Consider the following 16,474-nt stretch of genomic DNA (forward strand, 5'->3'; position numbering starts at 1 on the left):
ACGAAGTCTGAGACTAAATAAGATGAGAAGTGAGGAGGACGTCCAACACGCCACTAACTGTTATCAACACGCCACTAACTGTTATCAACACACCACTAACTGTTATCAACACGCCACTGACTGTTATCAACACGCCACTAACTGTTATCAACACGCCACTAACAGTTATCAACACACCACTAACTGTTATCAACACGCCACTGACTGTTATCAACACGCCACTAACTGTTATCAACACGCCACTAACAGTTATCAACACGCCACTAACTGTTATCAACACGCCACTAACTGTTATCAACACGCCACTAACAGTTATCAACACGCCACTAACTGTTATCAACACGCCACTAACTGTTATCAACACGCCACTAACTGTTATCAACACGCCACTAACAGTTATCAACACGCCACTAACTGTTATCAACACGCCACTAACTGTTATCAACACGCCACTAACAGTTATCAACACGCCACTAACTGTTATAAACACGCCACTAACTGTTATCAACACGCCACTAACTGTTATCAACACGCCACTGACAGTTATCAACACGCCACTGACAGTTATCAACACGCCACTGACTGTTATCAACACGCCACTGACGGTTATCAACACGCCACTAACTGTTATCAACACGCCACTAACAGTTATCAACACGCCACTAACTGTTATCAACACGCCACTAACAGTTATCAACACGCCACTAACTGTTATCAACACGCCACTAACTGTTATCAACACGCCACTAACAGTTATCAACACACCACTAACTGTTATCAACACGCCACTAACAGTTATCAACACGCCACTAACAGTTATCAACACGCCACTAACTGTTATCAACACGCCACTAACTGTTATCAACACGCCACTAACTGTTATCAACACGCCACTAACAGTTATCAACACGCCACTAACAGTTATCAACACGCCACTAACTGTTATCAACACGCCACTAACAGTTATCAACACGCCACTAACAGTTATCAACACGCCACTAACTGTTATCAACACGCCACAAACTGTTAAACACGCCACAAACTGTTATCAACACGCCACTAACTGTTATCAACACACCACTAACAGTTATCAACACGCCACTAACTGTTATGAACACGCCACTAACAGTTATCAACACACCACTAACTGTTATCAACACGCCACTAACAGTTATCAACACGCCACTAACAGTTATCAACACGCCAGAGCAGGTTCCTCAAACGTGTGATCTCGAGATGAACAGAAGAGCTACCAGGAGGAACCTGCGGCCAAGAAAATGAACGAGCCAAGGAACCGAATAAGATGAATCGGCTGGTCAACATGTTGGTACTCAAACAAACCTGCTGCTGTGACTGCGCTTTATTAATACTGCAACTCATAACTGGACAGGTACACACGTTTGGGTATTTGCAGCGTATTTAAATAAATGAACACGAACACAACAACACCTGACCACTGTAGAGCTCAGGGAATATTTGAAGAGCAGAACTCAGTTTAGAACATTTTGGTCACGCTGCCCCCATATGGTGACTTGATGTACAGCAGCAGCTCTCCTTCACAATAACGTGAAGACGGCATGAGGTCATGTGATGTTCCCTTCATCCATAACCAGGTCGTCTCACACGTCGCACTGTTTTTGTCCAAATGAGCTTGGAGGGAACTTCAAGCCACTCCTCCAAAACATGTTTTCATTCGGGTGATGAACACCAGCATCGACAGTTTCTAGACTTTTCTTCTGTTCCATCAGCTTTGACAACCCCCTCTGCATCTACTGCCACATTACGTGGCTTCTGTTGCGCAGCAGCGTCCTCTGCTGACACATGCTGTAATTACACCCTCAGGACACCTCCAGTCCCTGGTTCCTCATTGAGATGAAGGTAAAGTAGAACCATAAGTTCATTTATTGTACTGAGATGAACGTCACATCTGGGCTGAGACGCTACTCAGTCTGTTTTTGTTGTTTCTCTGGTTTGATTTTCTGAATTTAATTAATTTTCTTTGAACTTAAACATATTTTCAGAAGTGTATTGGATCAATAACATCTCAGTCACTTCCTGCTCCGTCACCTCCACATGTTCCTTTAACACGTTACACACACAAACACACGATCATGTGATCACGGGTCGTCTTACCGCAGAGCTTGCCCTTTTTGCTGTGTGTTTGCTGTAGTTGGGCGCTGTCAGAGACACAGGCTGACACACACACACACACACACACACACACACACACACACACACACACACACCAAGCTATCAATTATAAACTTAACTGGAGTGTATTAACCACAGCAGCTTAACATTAAGAGACAAAGAGGACAAATTATACATTAGGTCAAGGCGTGTGTGTGTGTGTGTGTGAGAGTGAGAGTGTGTGTGTGTGAGAGTGAGAGTGTGTGTGTGGTTACCCGTGGTGTCACAGACAGACTCTGCACGATGAAGACAACTGGACTGGGAGCTGACTTGATGGCTTTGACTGCCTCCTCATGACTAGCAGCCTGCAGGTCAACACCAGATACCTGCGACCAAACACACACACACACACACACACACACACACACACACACACACACACACAGTAATTAGATTTACAGGATCAATAAAGTAGTAACCAAGCTCTATAACCCAGGTCCCTGACACTCAGATCCACTGAAACATCTCACAGACCACTCAGATATTTAGACAAGTGTCACGCCGCTGTAGCTCAGCATCAGCTGACCTCCACCTGCTGATGAGGTCAAACGTCTACGTCACCTGAACTAGCATCTGATAGTTACTGTCTTCCAGGTATTAGACCAAACCCCACCTCCAGGATTTTGTCTCCGGTCTTCAGACGCTGAGTTCTGGCTGCTGGACTGTCAGCAAGAACCTGTTTGATGAAGATCCCCTTCAGCTCCTCCCCGTTCCTCAGACGCTTGATCACATGACACCCTCCCACGATGCTCAGCCCCAGAGACTGGCCCTCCTCTGGCCACACTTCCACCCTGAGGGCAGAATCACTGACTTTTACCACCCACACCTCCACCCTCAGATTAAAACCCAGAGAAATGCTGGCGGTCACCTGCGGGGGGGTCCCCAGTGGCTGAAGGCCGGCGTTTCCTCTCCCTCGCCTTCCTCTCGCTCAGGTAGGTCTCTGTGAACACAAACACCTTCAGGTACATGCCCCTTGTCCCCTTAAACGACCCACCAGCCCTCATGGATCCATCTGGAGGGAAGAGCTTCATTCCTGCTGGGTCGAGACCCAAGTGGCGAGTGACGGTGACGAGAGGTGACATACCTGTGGCCTCCCCTGACAGTGAGAGAGGTTCCTCCTTGGCTCCGCCTCCTCTCTGGGTCAATCATCCTCACAGACCTCCACACAAGGAAAATTCAATTTAGTAAATCTGCAGATTATTTAATGACAATCAGAGAAAAATCATTGAATATTCATTCAGGAGAACAGAATCACTTCCCTAGAGATTTTAATTACATTAAGATGTTAATTATACTGGAAACTGTAACCACAACTGCAACCAGCAGAGGGCGACAAAGGACTGATAACTGCTGCTGAACAGAGGAGGAGTGACAAGGACAGGAGGAGGCACAGGAGGGTGGAGGTGAGGGGAGGGCGCAGGTGCATCGGGTACTGACTCGGTGTCGGTCAGTGGGAGCTCTGACTCAGCCTCAGTGTCTCTGAATTCCGGGGAACCTGAAATATGGAGACGGGTCAGTTCAGTGACTGGTTGACGGATCAATGTGGGTTCAGGTTCTGTCCTCAGGTCGTGGTGTCTCATAGATAATTGGAGAAACTGAAACAGTCCAGCTGACAACAACAAAGCATTTAGGACTTCAGAAATTCATATTTTGTATTGAAACCATCTTGTGTAACTTGTAGTACTTCTACTTCACATTCGTCCTTGGAAGTAAAGGTCCTTCTTCTGCCCCTGTAATGTTCTGGTTGGTATTGAGTGATTTACTCAGCAGGATCTCTTGTGGCTTCTCTCCAGGCAGGAGAAACAAGCTGCCTTCAAGTCAAAGTGTGGGGAACACTTCTCCCCCTCTGAGCATCAATCACATGAGACACGGGACTGTATAACTACCTGGACATTCAGGTTCTCACCTTGAAGCAGGTCGCGTGCCAATGCTTCTCCCAGATCCACTTGTGGTGTCTCGCTCTGCCGCTCTTCTCTCCAAATCTGACCGGAAACAAGTTGAATGAGAGAAGAATGCCAGCAGGACAAAACACGCTGGGCGTCTCTGACTGGACCAGTACGGCAGCCCGAGAAGAAAATCGATTCTGACGATTCATCTCCTTTCGTCATTTCTCTCCTGAAGATTTGAATTCCTTTGAAAACGGTTGAAAAACCTTTCAGTGTTGATATGCAGCGACAAGAGGCCTCACTCATTTACCTCCTCTGCTCCACCAGTTTGGAGGAGGGAGGTCAGCTTCCACTCCTCCCATGTTGGAGGAGCTTTCTTGGGGATCATGCCCATCCTCTCCTCTGGCTTCTCCTCCTCATCAACAGCCATCTCTCTGCCCTCCTCCACAGGCAGAGGGTTGGAGGCCAGAGAGGAGGTGTAGCGAGGGAGGCCGCCGTCCAGGATCAGCTCCTCCTCCTCCTCCTCCTCCTGCAGCAGGTCGTCCGGCAGGACTGAGCCGTCATCAAAACCCTGAGAATCAGACAGAGTTCACAGGTCAGCGGGAGGGCGAGAAGCCAAGTAAAAAGCGCTTTGGAAAACAAAACCTTTAGATGATTGAGAATATGGGATTGACATTTTCAGAATGTGCATCACTTTCAAATTAATCAAACAAAATTTGTGTATTGTAGTGGATTTTCTTCAAGTCCAACTGAAGTGAAACACGCAGCCTCAGCCCCACGTCCCTCGAAAACATGAAGAATGTGGAACCAACAGCGCTCGGACTTCCATTTCAGTTGTGTTGAACACTCAGGACCACCGAATCCAGGCAGATATCGATGCCAATGTTTCAAATAATAACGACTGATCTTTGGTCGTGGGGTTTTGTTCATCTTTACTTCTTTTTAGGAACACCCAAAATCCATCTTTGAATTCAAATCAATCCTGCACATGAAATGAATGAATCTTTTACATCAACAGACAAACTCAGTCTGACATCAACAGAAAGCCTCAGTGGATGGCGGGGTGAGAACTCCAGCTCCCAGTTGGCTGCAGCTCTCACTAAATCTAACGCAGGACTCAGTCTGAACATTAGCCTTCATCTCCCAAGACATAAAGGACTGCGTGGGTCCCCAAAGAGCCTCTTCAGCAGATCCTGAGCGGATATCCTGTTCTTAACATTACGACATAGACATTAGCCTGCGCTGGGATGTATTAATGACAACACTTAGGCTAATTTCCATCGACAAAGCCTCATCGTCAAGGTCTCTGCTCCTCTCCGTTTAATTTGGGCCTGGGAAGCCGGCCCATCGAGGCTGTATAATGGAGGCGAGGAGCAGACGGCGGCCGCAGCAGAGAGCTCATAACACTAACAGGATGTTCTGAGGACTGATGTGTACTGGCCGTGACGGGTTGGCCTCATATTCATAAGATTTAAAGACGATGTCATTTCATATCTCTGCCATTAGACGATGAGGGCAGCTGAGATGGCGCGGAGGCAACTTCCCAGGGAGGAAGCAGAAATCTTCAGCCTGTGACCTGAGAATGAGGTGTCTTCCAAGCTAAAAGCGGCTCCTGGTTGCACCGCCTGCCTCAAGCAGGACGCAACCAAAGTGACATCAGAACAAGATGTCATGACCATCATGGCGTACATGTTGTGGCTGAAGCAGCCTTCTGTAAGTGGTATGATGCTCATCAGCCGGCCCACGTCTCTCAACATGACCCCACTGGAACAAGAGGGCCGTAACCATGGCAATGGGAAGGAAAACAGGATTTGAAGTGGCAAACAGCGTAAGACACACTGTCTCTTAGCTGTGCGAGTGTGCACAGGCTAATAGCTCAGGGCTGATCGACAGGTGGATGTGATCCAGCGGCCTCCATCGTCAATGCTGCTAATCCGGTTGAGGGTCGGCGGGTTCAGGGGTGGGGCTGAGGCCTAACCCAGCAGTGGAAATCGGTTGGTACATACAGAACATCCCATTTTTTATTGTACGGTAGAAAGCACAGCTGGATTTTAAATCCCCTTGTGGACGATGTGATCAGGGATGTCAGCGAGAAAGGTTTAAGGGTTTATTTCAGCCGGACTCTCCAGGGGGAAGATTTCCACTCCGTCCCCTCAGACGACACGGAGAGATCCATTTAGTTCCTGGAACCAGGAAGTTTTTCTTGGTTCCATTTGTTGCTCATGTCTGAGTGATTTAAAGCTCCTCAGCTCAGTGATGCATGATGATGCAAAGGCTCGTCACGCTGACGAGAACAGACTCAATAATCCACCTGAATTCTCCACACTACCGTCAACTTTGAAAACGTTGGTTGAGGCGGAGCTAGGAGGTGGAGGACACTGAGTCAGCCTCTCGACGCGTGTTCATCTTTGGTGAAGAGACACGGACGTGGGACAGTTACTGAACGTCAGAGAGTAAAGAGAGAAGAGACAGGGACGTTTGTCTTTCCTCTCGTCACATCTTTTAAATAACTTCCTCTGTGGTGGCGGCAGAAAGAATCTCCGCCCAGTGTGATGGCGGCCTGTAACTGCAACGGCAGCTCTTCTACATGTGACCTCTAAAAGTTAACGAGCTGTGGACACATAACGGGGGTCTCTCTCTGGTCAGCAGGCTGGCGTGACAGAGAGCGATCCGCTGCTCAAGTGACAGCGCCGACCCGGCTCTCTTTATGGAAACCCATCAGGGACCTGTGGGCTGTGAAAAAACCTCTTCAACCAAATGGGCTGCATATAAAACAGGAAATAAAACAGCAGTGGCGAGGACGGAGGACAGCGAATAACAGCAGTGGCGAGGACGGAGGACAGCGAATAACAGCAGTGGCGAGGACGGAGGACAGCAAATAACAGCAGTGGCGAGGACAGTCAAGAGGCAGCTGAAAGAGGGGGCGGCGGCATTCCTTCACCCCAACTTGTCCCCCGTCACCCCGTCCAACCTTCACTCCACCTTCGCAATGTGACATCAGACATTTACAAAGTAGTGAAACTATGAACTCTTGACGTTCAGGTGTGTACCTGCATGATGTCACCTCCCAGCTGATCGGTATGACTCAGCCTTCTCTGACCTCCCTCCTCTAAACTCCTCCCCTCTGCTCAGACAGGTGAGTAGGAGCTTGTAGTTTCCTGCTGTAAGTACTAGAAGAGCTGAAGCTAAATGATGGAGGACGCTGGTATCATTTGTCATCAGAGAAGGTGACAGCTACCTGTGCGGTGGCTTGAGTGGTGCCCTGCTACACTCACAGCAGCCGCACTGAGCAAACACTGATTTTTTGTCAATATATTATAAATGAAAACAAACAAACAAACTTTGACAAGACTGGCTGTGTTATTTTTCCTGGCAGGAGTGCAAGGTCTCGCACCTAAGATACTGCGGCTGCTACGACTCGCCTCTGTTAGCAACGCTGCAGTTCCAGAAACTTCACCAAAAAATGACTTTTAAAAGGTTGAACAGGTGGATGAGACTACACACACAAACGTTACACCACACCAGAATCTGACCGTCTGTGTGGCTCAGTACTGCAATCGTACTCCCGCTGAGTACTACTGCAGTACTAAGGACCGGCGCGTCCTCAGAGTACCCCCCCCCCCCGCCCCAGCCCACTAAAGAGCGAGCTGCTGCTGGTTGAGCTGATGGAGCACTTTATAGCATCCAGCCATCCTGCTGAGTCAGCAGCTTTCGCCAAGCGAGAGGAGAGATTAAGGAGAGGAGAGAGAGGGTGAAGGAAGGTGAAAGAAGGAGAAGATGAAAGAGGAGGAGAGGGGAGGAAGGAGGTGAGAGAGAAGATGAGGGAAAGAGTAAAACACGACAAAGGCAAGATGAAATAAAGAGAAGACGAGCAGATACACCAGAGCTCGAACCAAAGCATGTTGGAGAAAGCTGCTGTCTGAAAACCGTAACCCGGCTGGAGAAGAGACGCAAATGGATTCCATCCCCGTGTGAATACCAGCAGACACGCAGCAGGTGGAGCTAATTCCAGCGCTGCCGTTAGAACGATAGCCTGATGCTATTCAGTCTGACCTGCTCCAGCGGCCATTTTCCAAGATGCCACTGCTGAGGAGGGAGCCCTCAACCAATCCCAGCATTTGATGTCTCTGTCCAGATTCTGGTCAGCAGGTGCCTACTGAGCCAAGAGGAAGATGAGTGACTGGGATGTCAACCCTAACTGAACTGTAGCTCACCGGCAGGACCTCAGGCCTCATGTCGAACCACCACATTATAGCTAGCGGTGAACCTCGACATGATTCATCCCACTTAAGGTCTTTTCACACCAGGGATTTCACTGAGGGAGGGGCAGTAGAGGAGGCAGGTCTGACTGCGGCAGTTTGACCTAGAAGCAGTGGCCTCCCATATTAACGCGCTTCATGTCGATCAAACGGAAGGGGCCAGCAGAGCCCCTCTAAATCAAAATGGAGGCGCTCCTAGGGTTTGTGTCCAGAGCTTCACAACACAGATTAGTTCCATGAAAAGGGTCTCATGTGTTTTAAAAATTCTACTACAAAACTGTGGAACCTATGACTAAAACCTGTTTTCAAGGGGGATTCTTTTAAAGACAGAACTCCCTCTCAAATTTCGTTCAACAAAAACATGATAACTTACAGGACTGGAATGTACGAGAAGGACCCCCCCTCCCCCCCCCAACACACACACACACACACACACACACACACACACACACACACGTCCTGACATCAGGGAAGTCGGACTCGAGGGATCCGCCAGGTGGGACGTGATTGTATTTTTGTCTCGGTGCATCTTCACTTCCTGACGAGCTCCTCAACCTGTTTGTCTTCCATCTTGTTTGTTTTTGTGTTGACACCTAAAAGGTTCGTCCACATGGGTGAACAGAACCACCACCGTTAACACGACTGATCCACTTCAGTCTGGTTTGTTAGAAGTTGGAGGCTGGGGGCGGCGTCTCTCCTGCCACGCTCGCTGTATTTATGTACTTTCACTCGTCTGATATCAGGACCAATAAAGCAGAGTGAGACATAAAGAGGACGACCACAGACGAAAGTCCAAACGGTCCAATTAGTCCAACTGACGAATTACATCCCAGAGAGAGAGGGAGAGAGAGAGAGGAATGAGGAGAGAGGGAGAGAGATGGAGGAATGAGGAGAGAGGGAGAGAGATGGAGGAATGAAGAGAGATGGAGGAATGAAGAGAGATGGAGGAATGAAGAGAGATGGAGGAATGAGGAGAGAGGGAGAGAGATGGAGGAATGAGGAGAGAGGGAGAGAGATGGAGGAATGAAGAGAGATGGAGGAATGAAGAGAGATGGAGGAATGAAGAGAGAGGGAGGAATGAGGAGAGAGGGAGAGAGATGGAGGAATGAAGAGAGATGGAGGAATGAAGAGAGATGGAGGAATGAAGAGAGATGGAGGAATGAAGAGAGAGGGAGAGAGATGGAGGAATGAAGAGAGATGGAGGAATGAAGAGAGATGGGAGAGAGATGGAGGAATGAAGAGAGATGGAGGAATGAAGAGAGATGGAGGAATGAAGAGAGATGGAGGAATGAAGGGAGAGGGACAGAGATGGAGGAATGAAGAGAGATGGAGGAATGAGGAGAGAGGGAGAGAGATGGAGGAATGAAGAGAGATGGAGGAATGAAGAGAGATGGGAGAGAGATGGAGGAATGAAGAGAGATGGAGGAATGAAGAGAGATGGACAGGGATGGAGGAGTGAAGAGAGAGGGACAGAGATGGAGGAATGAAGAGAGATGGAGGAATGAGGAGAGATGGGAGAGAGATGGAGGAATGAGGAGAGAGATGGAGGAATGAGGAGAGAGGGGAGAGAGATGGAGGAATTAAGAGAGAGGGAGAGAGGTGGAGGAATGAGGAGAGATGGAGAGAGATGGAGGAATTAAGAGAGAGGGAGAGAGATGGAGGAATGAGGAGAGATGGAGAGAGATGGAGGAATGAGGAGAGATGGAGAGAGATGGAGGAATGAGGAGAGAGGGAGAGAGATGGAGGAATGAGGAGAGATGGAGAGAGATGGAGGAATGAGGAGAGAGGGAGGAAGAGATGAAGGGAGAGAGAGAGAGACAAAAAGAACACGATATGGACGACTGGACCGCCACCACAACCACTGCACCCAGTCAGAACACGGAGGACCAGGACTTCAGCACTGAGACTGACGAGAGACTACAAAGACTTCTTTCTTTAGTCTTAGTTCTTATTTGTACTTCATTTCACAGTGTGCTACTGCATACAGGTACTACAGTGTGTCATGTTACGCCCTGGCAGCCACATGTTTCTGTTCATGGCAACAAAGCCCAGGGAAATGGGAAACTGAAACTGAATACAGAGCAGCAGCAGAGAGTGATGGCTGGATAAACATGGCTGCCAGAATGTAGTTCACTGATGCACCTCCATCACTGGAACTACAAGTCCCAACCAGGACCTTGGACTGGATTTAGACAAAGTAGAGTGTCCACCTATTTTTGACCATATCGTGTGTGTGTGTGTGTGTGTGTGTCTTACCTTAGGTGTAGGCAGGTGTGTGTTGCTAGCGTCCCTCCTCACCTCTGGTCCGTCCACCTGCACAAACACACACACAGCCTCATTCACACCCTTTGACTGACAGTTGAAACCAGCTGACGTCCAGTAACACATGACTGACATGTGACAGCCTGAGGGGCGTGTCTTCCAAAGTCTTTGATATTTGCATTAATTTGTCTTAAAACATTAGCAAGACTCAAGTTCCTGACATTTATCCAAGCATGTATGATGGTTTTGCGTGTGCCAGGTCTGTGCTGGCAGAGTGCACCACGCGGGTCACGCGTGTACAAACAAACTAAAGACATCAGCAGGCTGCAGGAGGCTCCCGCCCTCTTCACTCTTACGTTTGATGAGCTCAGGATGTATATTCTATACTTGTGACTCCGTCAGGATTTTTAAAGTTCAAGAAACTCTGACAGAGGGATCCGACCTTCTAAAAGGCTGAGTTTTATCATTTTCGTCAGTTTTTGACGTTGGGCAGGATGGCGAAGGAGGAACTTCATTGTGCAGGTGCATGTTGGGATGTGGAGGAGTGGAAGAAGAAGCAGAGACAGGGGTGGAGGCCCAAACTCACCACCAGAGGCTTGCGGATGCCCAGGAGGACAGTGCCAGGCGGTGCTGATTTCAGCACTTCCACGGCTTCTGCCAGAGTCAGAGAGTCCACCTGGGTCTGGTTGATAGATACCAGCTGGTCTCCAGGAAGTACGCCACCGTGTCGCTCCACGGAACCACCAGGGACCAGAGAACGGATCACCATAACACAGCGACCGGGATCTAGTGGATCCTGGGAGGAAAGACAAATAGATCTAGAGGTCATTAAGAGGCACCATCAACATTACAATCTCTCTCTCTAACACACACACACACACACACTGATAGCCTTCATTCATTTGTTTAACCCTTTTTGATCACATCAAATAAACACTGGGGAAAAAAGGAAGAGAACTTCTTTTTCCCCAGTGTCCTTTTACAAGCAGTCACAGTTAGCTTGTTGCCATGGAGATGTAGGACTTGAGCTTGACCTCAGAAAGGAGACACAATCTGGGGACATGAGATAGAAAGCGATGGGCTTCACAGGGTTAAATGAGATGAAGAGAAGACAGAGACCCGATGAGTGCAGCAGGGAGAGGGAGGACCAGCAGACGCAGCCAGGGGGCGACAGAGACCAGAACTACGACAGGACAAACACGGAAACAAGCACACAGCAACAGGACACGGGAGGTCAGAGGTCACAGAGGCAGGGCCTGTGGAGGAGGGGGATGGACCCTGAAAGTGTCCATTAGATTCAGACGACTCAACAGCAGAGATGTGATTTGTGCAGCTTCAGCAGGACACCACAACCACGACCTGCTCTGCTGTCAGCGGCAAAGATATCACCAAACGTAAGTACCGTCTGGTTCCATCTGGCTGGAGTGGTTCCACTCGGGTTTGACAGCTAGCAGTAGTAGAACCTCCTCCTTCAAATGTCTGCTTTGTTTGTGTGTTCCAGCCTCTCGCCGCTGAAGGTCGCAGCAGTGGGCTGGAGGGAGCAGGGCGCCATCACGGCACTCAGGGAGCATTTATGTAGGGGCGGGGCATCCTTTGCCCATACCAGCCATTGTGTCTCCCACTCTTGCTGTGTTTCTGTTAGGTCACCTGGCTGAAGTCCCACCTGTGCCGCTGGTCAGCAGTGTCAGAGTGAGGTCACTATACAGTTCAGCCAGGGCTCAACCTCGTCACTTCTGCTTCCCACGCTGTCAAAATTCTTTCCTTCCCTGCTCTAACATCACTACTTCCTGCCCTCTGACCCTGTGAGATTGTCAACCACCTTAATCTGGGTGTTCCTGGTCACCTAACCCGAGAGGTTGCTCTCTATTGGCTGGTTTGGACTCCACCTCCTGTTTCTTGAGGTTACTCTCATGTCAACTGGCCAATCAGGAAATGCATCCAGTTCAATAATCACAGTGTTACTCCTCTCTTCAGTAATGCCCAGATGTCCTTCTGACACGTCATCCTGCCTTCAGGTGAGAGGCGGGGTTCACCATGGACAGGTCACCAGTCCATGGCAGGGCCAACACATAGAGACAGACAACCATTGGCTCTCCCAGCCACGCCTACGGTCAATTTAGAGTCTGGATTAACCTGGTCCCTCTTGATGTCTTTGGACTGTGGAGGAAGCTGGAGTACCGGAGAGAACCCAGCAGGAACAGGGAGAACATGGAAACTCACCCAGAAAGACCCCGTGCTGCAGCCGGGGCTCCACCCACAACCTTCTTGCTGGGGGCCACAGGGAGGACCGCTGCTCCACCCTGCTGCTCTCAATGAAAACAATGCAAAAATATGATACCTTTGCAGCTCCAGTATCAGGATGTGAAGTGAGGGTAGTCTAGAGTATCTCTGAGGATACAAACTCAGGGGATCATCATATTATCTCTTGGTTTAAACAAAAAACAAAGTTGTGAGGAAATGAATTATTTAACACAGATGGAGAACTTTCCACAACCTCAAACTCCACCAGAGTAACCAGGACGACGGATCCAAACACCTCAGAGACTCAAACCAACTTGAAAACGCTCTCCTGGTTTGAGCGCATGTACATTTTGTGAATTCCCTCGTGCAGAACCCTGGGCATCGCCAGGCGCTGCAGTACGAGCTGCCGTGCCAAGATTTAGACTGCCAGAACAAAGCTGTACTGTATTTTTAGATGGAACAACATGGCTACAGGTGGTGAAGAGTCAGAACTCCTACAAGATCCTCCGGAAAAAGAACAGCCTGCGCTGTCAAAAAAGTGGAGATATCAGAGACCAAGGACAAAGTGTGAGAGGGGAGAAAAAGAAATTAAAAATGTACTTTGCCAAAAGTAGTGAAATCTTTCCACCATTGGCTTTTCATATTTTTGGTTTTTTTTTCCCGAAATGTAGGTTGCAGGGCATCTATACAAAGTTAGACTTAAGACCTTTATGATACCAGTTAGAATAAAATTCTACAACTGAAATAAACAGTCAGTATTTGTGGGAGCTCTGTGGAGGAGAGTTCACATCTTTATTAAGACGATGGACTCAGAGTCCCTCAAGTTTGTTCACTCGCTTTAGGTTTGTCCTGGTGAACGAACGCGATGTTGACCCACATCTGAGCAGGTCTGCTCTGCACCATACGGAACCAGCTGGACTCTAGCCTACCTGCCAGCATTTACCAGTTCAAAGTCACGACCTTTCAACTTACTCAGCTTTAAAGGTTGAATCTGTATTTGTTACCTGTCCAACTGATGTCTGTGCTGTGTTTCTTGAGGAGCCTGACGAAGGACAAAGTTGTCTAACTACCAGTGTTGATGGAGCTTTTGGACCTCTTCCATTCTCCTGCTCCTGGTGGGTGAAGTTGTGCCAGAAACATGTTCTGCTTCTAAATTGGTCACAATTTATTTCAGTCTTTAATTGGTACAATCATTCAGGCACACATCAGATCAGCTTTTCTTCATCGCCTCCGACTGTCGGTCACTGCACCGACAGTCGGAGAGCCAGTGACAGAGGTAGTTTGGCACAACACTGGACCCACAACACCTGGAGCTAAAGATGGAGGAGTCATGATCTCAGAGCCACCAGGAGGTCCCAAACATGAATCCACAACACGCACCCAACCTACCAGACTGTCTTCTGACACCACACTGATGCTGACCCCTGTGACCCCTTCATCATCTTCCTGCAGGAGAGGCCAGAAGGCACCTTCAGCACTACAACATCAGGGCTGAATCTAACTGTCCTTCAACTCTAAAGCTGTGCAGAAGATGATGCCAAACGGTTGACTCTGTCTTCATTCAACTTCTCCAGGCCAAGTTCAACCTAGACCTCAACCAACCTGGTGACATCACTGCGCTACGCCATCGTCCTTTAGGGACATGACTAAGCAGCAATGGGAGGCAACAAGACAATAGACCAGGAGGTGACGAGCCTGTCTGGTTGACAAAAAGCACAAACGAGAAGTGAGACAGGAAGTGCCACGAGGCAAATCTAAAGTTCCAGAGAGACAAGTCATCCGCGTTGTTTGTGTGCTGATTTACAGCCAAAAAGAAAAAGGACACGTGTGAAAGAAGAGACAAATATGTTCACATCTTACAGCCTGTTCAAGTCCAGAAGCAAAGACCCCACCTGTCCATGTGGAAACAACCCTTCCTGTCAGTTACTCTGTCTCTCTATGTCCAAGAACCCTGGCCAGGTTCTTACTTAGGTGTTGGTACATGTGTAAATATGAAAATCACCATGGCCCGCACAAAATATTTTACAGATGGTCTTGGTCCCAAGAGTTCGGACAGAAAGAGGCAGACAAGCCTTTCAACATGCTGCCCCTGACTCCTGGATCACCTCCACTGTCCCCCCTGGGGGAGTTCAGGCCACAAGATCAGCACTCTTGATTGATGTGTTTGCTCTTAAGTCCATTGAAACTTTTTTTTACCCCCAAACGTGTCACATTTCAAAGCGCAGTCTTGTTCCCCAGCACCACCTGAACATCCCGCCTCCTGTTGCAGCTCTTCTTCGCTGCCATCATTTCATCGCAACTTCCTCTCCAATTTTGCCATCTTCATTTCTAGTTTGACTGTATTGCAACACTTAATGAGGAGAGACTGGTGCTTGATGCTGAGAAATGTCCCGAGTTATGCAGTGTGTGAGGGAGGAGCCATGGCGCCTGGCTGCTCGCGTGTTCTAAGCTTCACACAAACAGAAGGTGCTGAGCTTTACCTGGTAATCCAGGATGCTGAAGCCCAGGCCTCTACCTGGCTCCTTGAGCAGCTCCAACATCTGAATGTCCGGAGACCACAGCGCCAACTCTCCTTCGTCCTCGTCATCATGTTCCTCTTCCTCCTCCTGGATCTGTTGACTCTCCTCCTCTTCATCTCCAGGGGAAACCTGTTGCTGTCACACAGGTGTGGCAACGCGTGTGTTACAATTACTTTAACATGAGGAGAAACTGATCTCAGTGGTTCATCAGACCACAACACCTGCAGCTGTAAACATCAGGAAGAGAGATGTAAAAGAATTGAGTCTCTGCGAAGATGTGACAGCAAAGTGGTGTCCATTTCAACGCTGTACCATCCATCCGACTGACGCAGACACGACAGTGCACGAGTCAAACGGCCTCGTGTGCGCCTGAGCATGACGTGAGGCTGTAAAATTACCTGCTGCTGCTCACTGCTGACGTCTGTCAGGCTGGTGTGAGTGTAGAGCGCTGACGACAGCTTCAGCTCGATCTGACACATACACACACACACACACACACACACAAGTTTACCTGAGGTTTACACACACAAAAGAATATTTACTCAATCACAAGTTTAGGTAAATCTGACCGGTATAAAGAAACTCCTCTCACCTCTTCTACGTTGGCTCCTAGGCGTTGCCTTGGTTCTGGTTCTAATTCAACTTCAGAGTCTGGTTCGGGTTCCAGGTCAGAAGTGGGATGTCGACAGCAGACCAGAGTAAAAGGAGGAGGAACCTCTTTGAGGAAGGACACAGCCTCCCGACGAGACTTCCCATACAACTGAACGTTATTAACCTACAACACACACGCACACGCAACTGCTGGCGAGCTTCCTCCAAAACAGGAAACAAACAAAACCAATAACCACCTTAAAACAACTGAATTCTCGTGTGCAGGTGTAGAAATGTAAGCAGACGTATGAGCAGTTAGCGTTGGTGCTACTTGTTTTTGTGACTGAAATGAGACATTCATGGCTGCACATGCGTGTAATCATGTACTGACCTCTAGCAGCTCGTCCTCTGGTCTCAGAGCTCCATGTTTGTCCACGGGGCCTCCAGGGGCCACAGAGGAGATGTAGTGGTGACCATCGAACGAATCCAACTCTACGCCTAGACGCACCGTGTGGATCGGCAGCAG

General features: G+C 48.7%; 1 protein-coding gene across 16 annotated transcripts in view; it reads right to left on the reverse strand.

The window, feature by feature from the left end:
* patj (PATJ crumbs cell polarity complex component) overlaps positions 1-16,474 on the reverse strand; it is a 60,642-nt gene that overhangs the window by 28,142 nt on the left and 16,026 nt on the right. For 15 of the 16 annotated variants that reach the window (XM_086224853.1, XM_086224858.1, XM_086224856.1 and 12 more), the window contains 14 exons: positions 16,340-16,474; positions 15,950-16,132; positions 15,756-15,827; positions 15,319-15,492; positions 11,184-11,393; positions 10,592-10,648; positions 4,387-4,647; positions 4,097-4,172; positions 3,628-3,685; positions 3,275-3,349; positions 3,059-3,130; positions 2,804-2,981; positions 2,406-2,516; positions 2,134-2,193 (listed from right to left, as the gene is read on the reverse strand). In XM_086224853.1, the coding sequence (XP_086080979.1) occupies positions 2,134-2,193; positions 2,406-2,516; positions 2,804-2,981; positions 3,059-3,130; positions 3,275-3,349; positions 3,628-3,685; positions 4,097-4,172; positions 4,387-4,647; positions 10,592-10,648; positions 11,184-11,393; positions 15,319-15,492; positions 15,756-15,827; positions 15,950-16,132; positions 16,340-16,474 (1,722 nt within the window). The remainder of the gene's footprint in view (positions 1-2,133; positions 2,194-2,405; positions 2,517-2,803; positions 2,982-3,058; positions 3,131-3,274; positions 3,350-3,627; positions 3,686-4,096; positions 4,173-4,386; positions 4,648-10,591; positions 10,649-11,183; positions 11,394-15,318; positions 15,493-15,755; positions 15,828-15,949; positions 16,133-16,339) is intronic. The other variant, XM_086224860.1, reaches the window with a different exon arrangement.

This window comes from Aulostomus chinensis, chromosome 14 (genome assembly GCF_037954235.1).
Source record: "Aulostomus chinensis isolate RoL2024-O1b breed Wild chromosome 14, RoL_Achi_v1.0, whole genome shotgun sequence".
In the NCBI taxonomy this organism is placed as follows: Eukaryota; Metazoa; Chordata; class Actinopteri; order Syngnathiformes; family Aulostomidae; genus Aulostomus; species Aulostomus chinensis.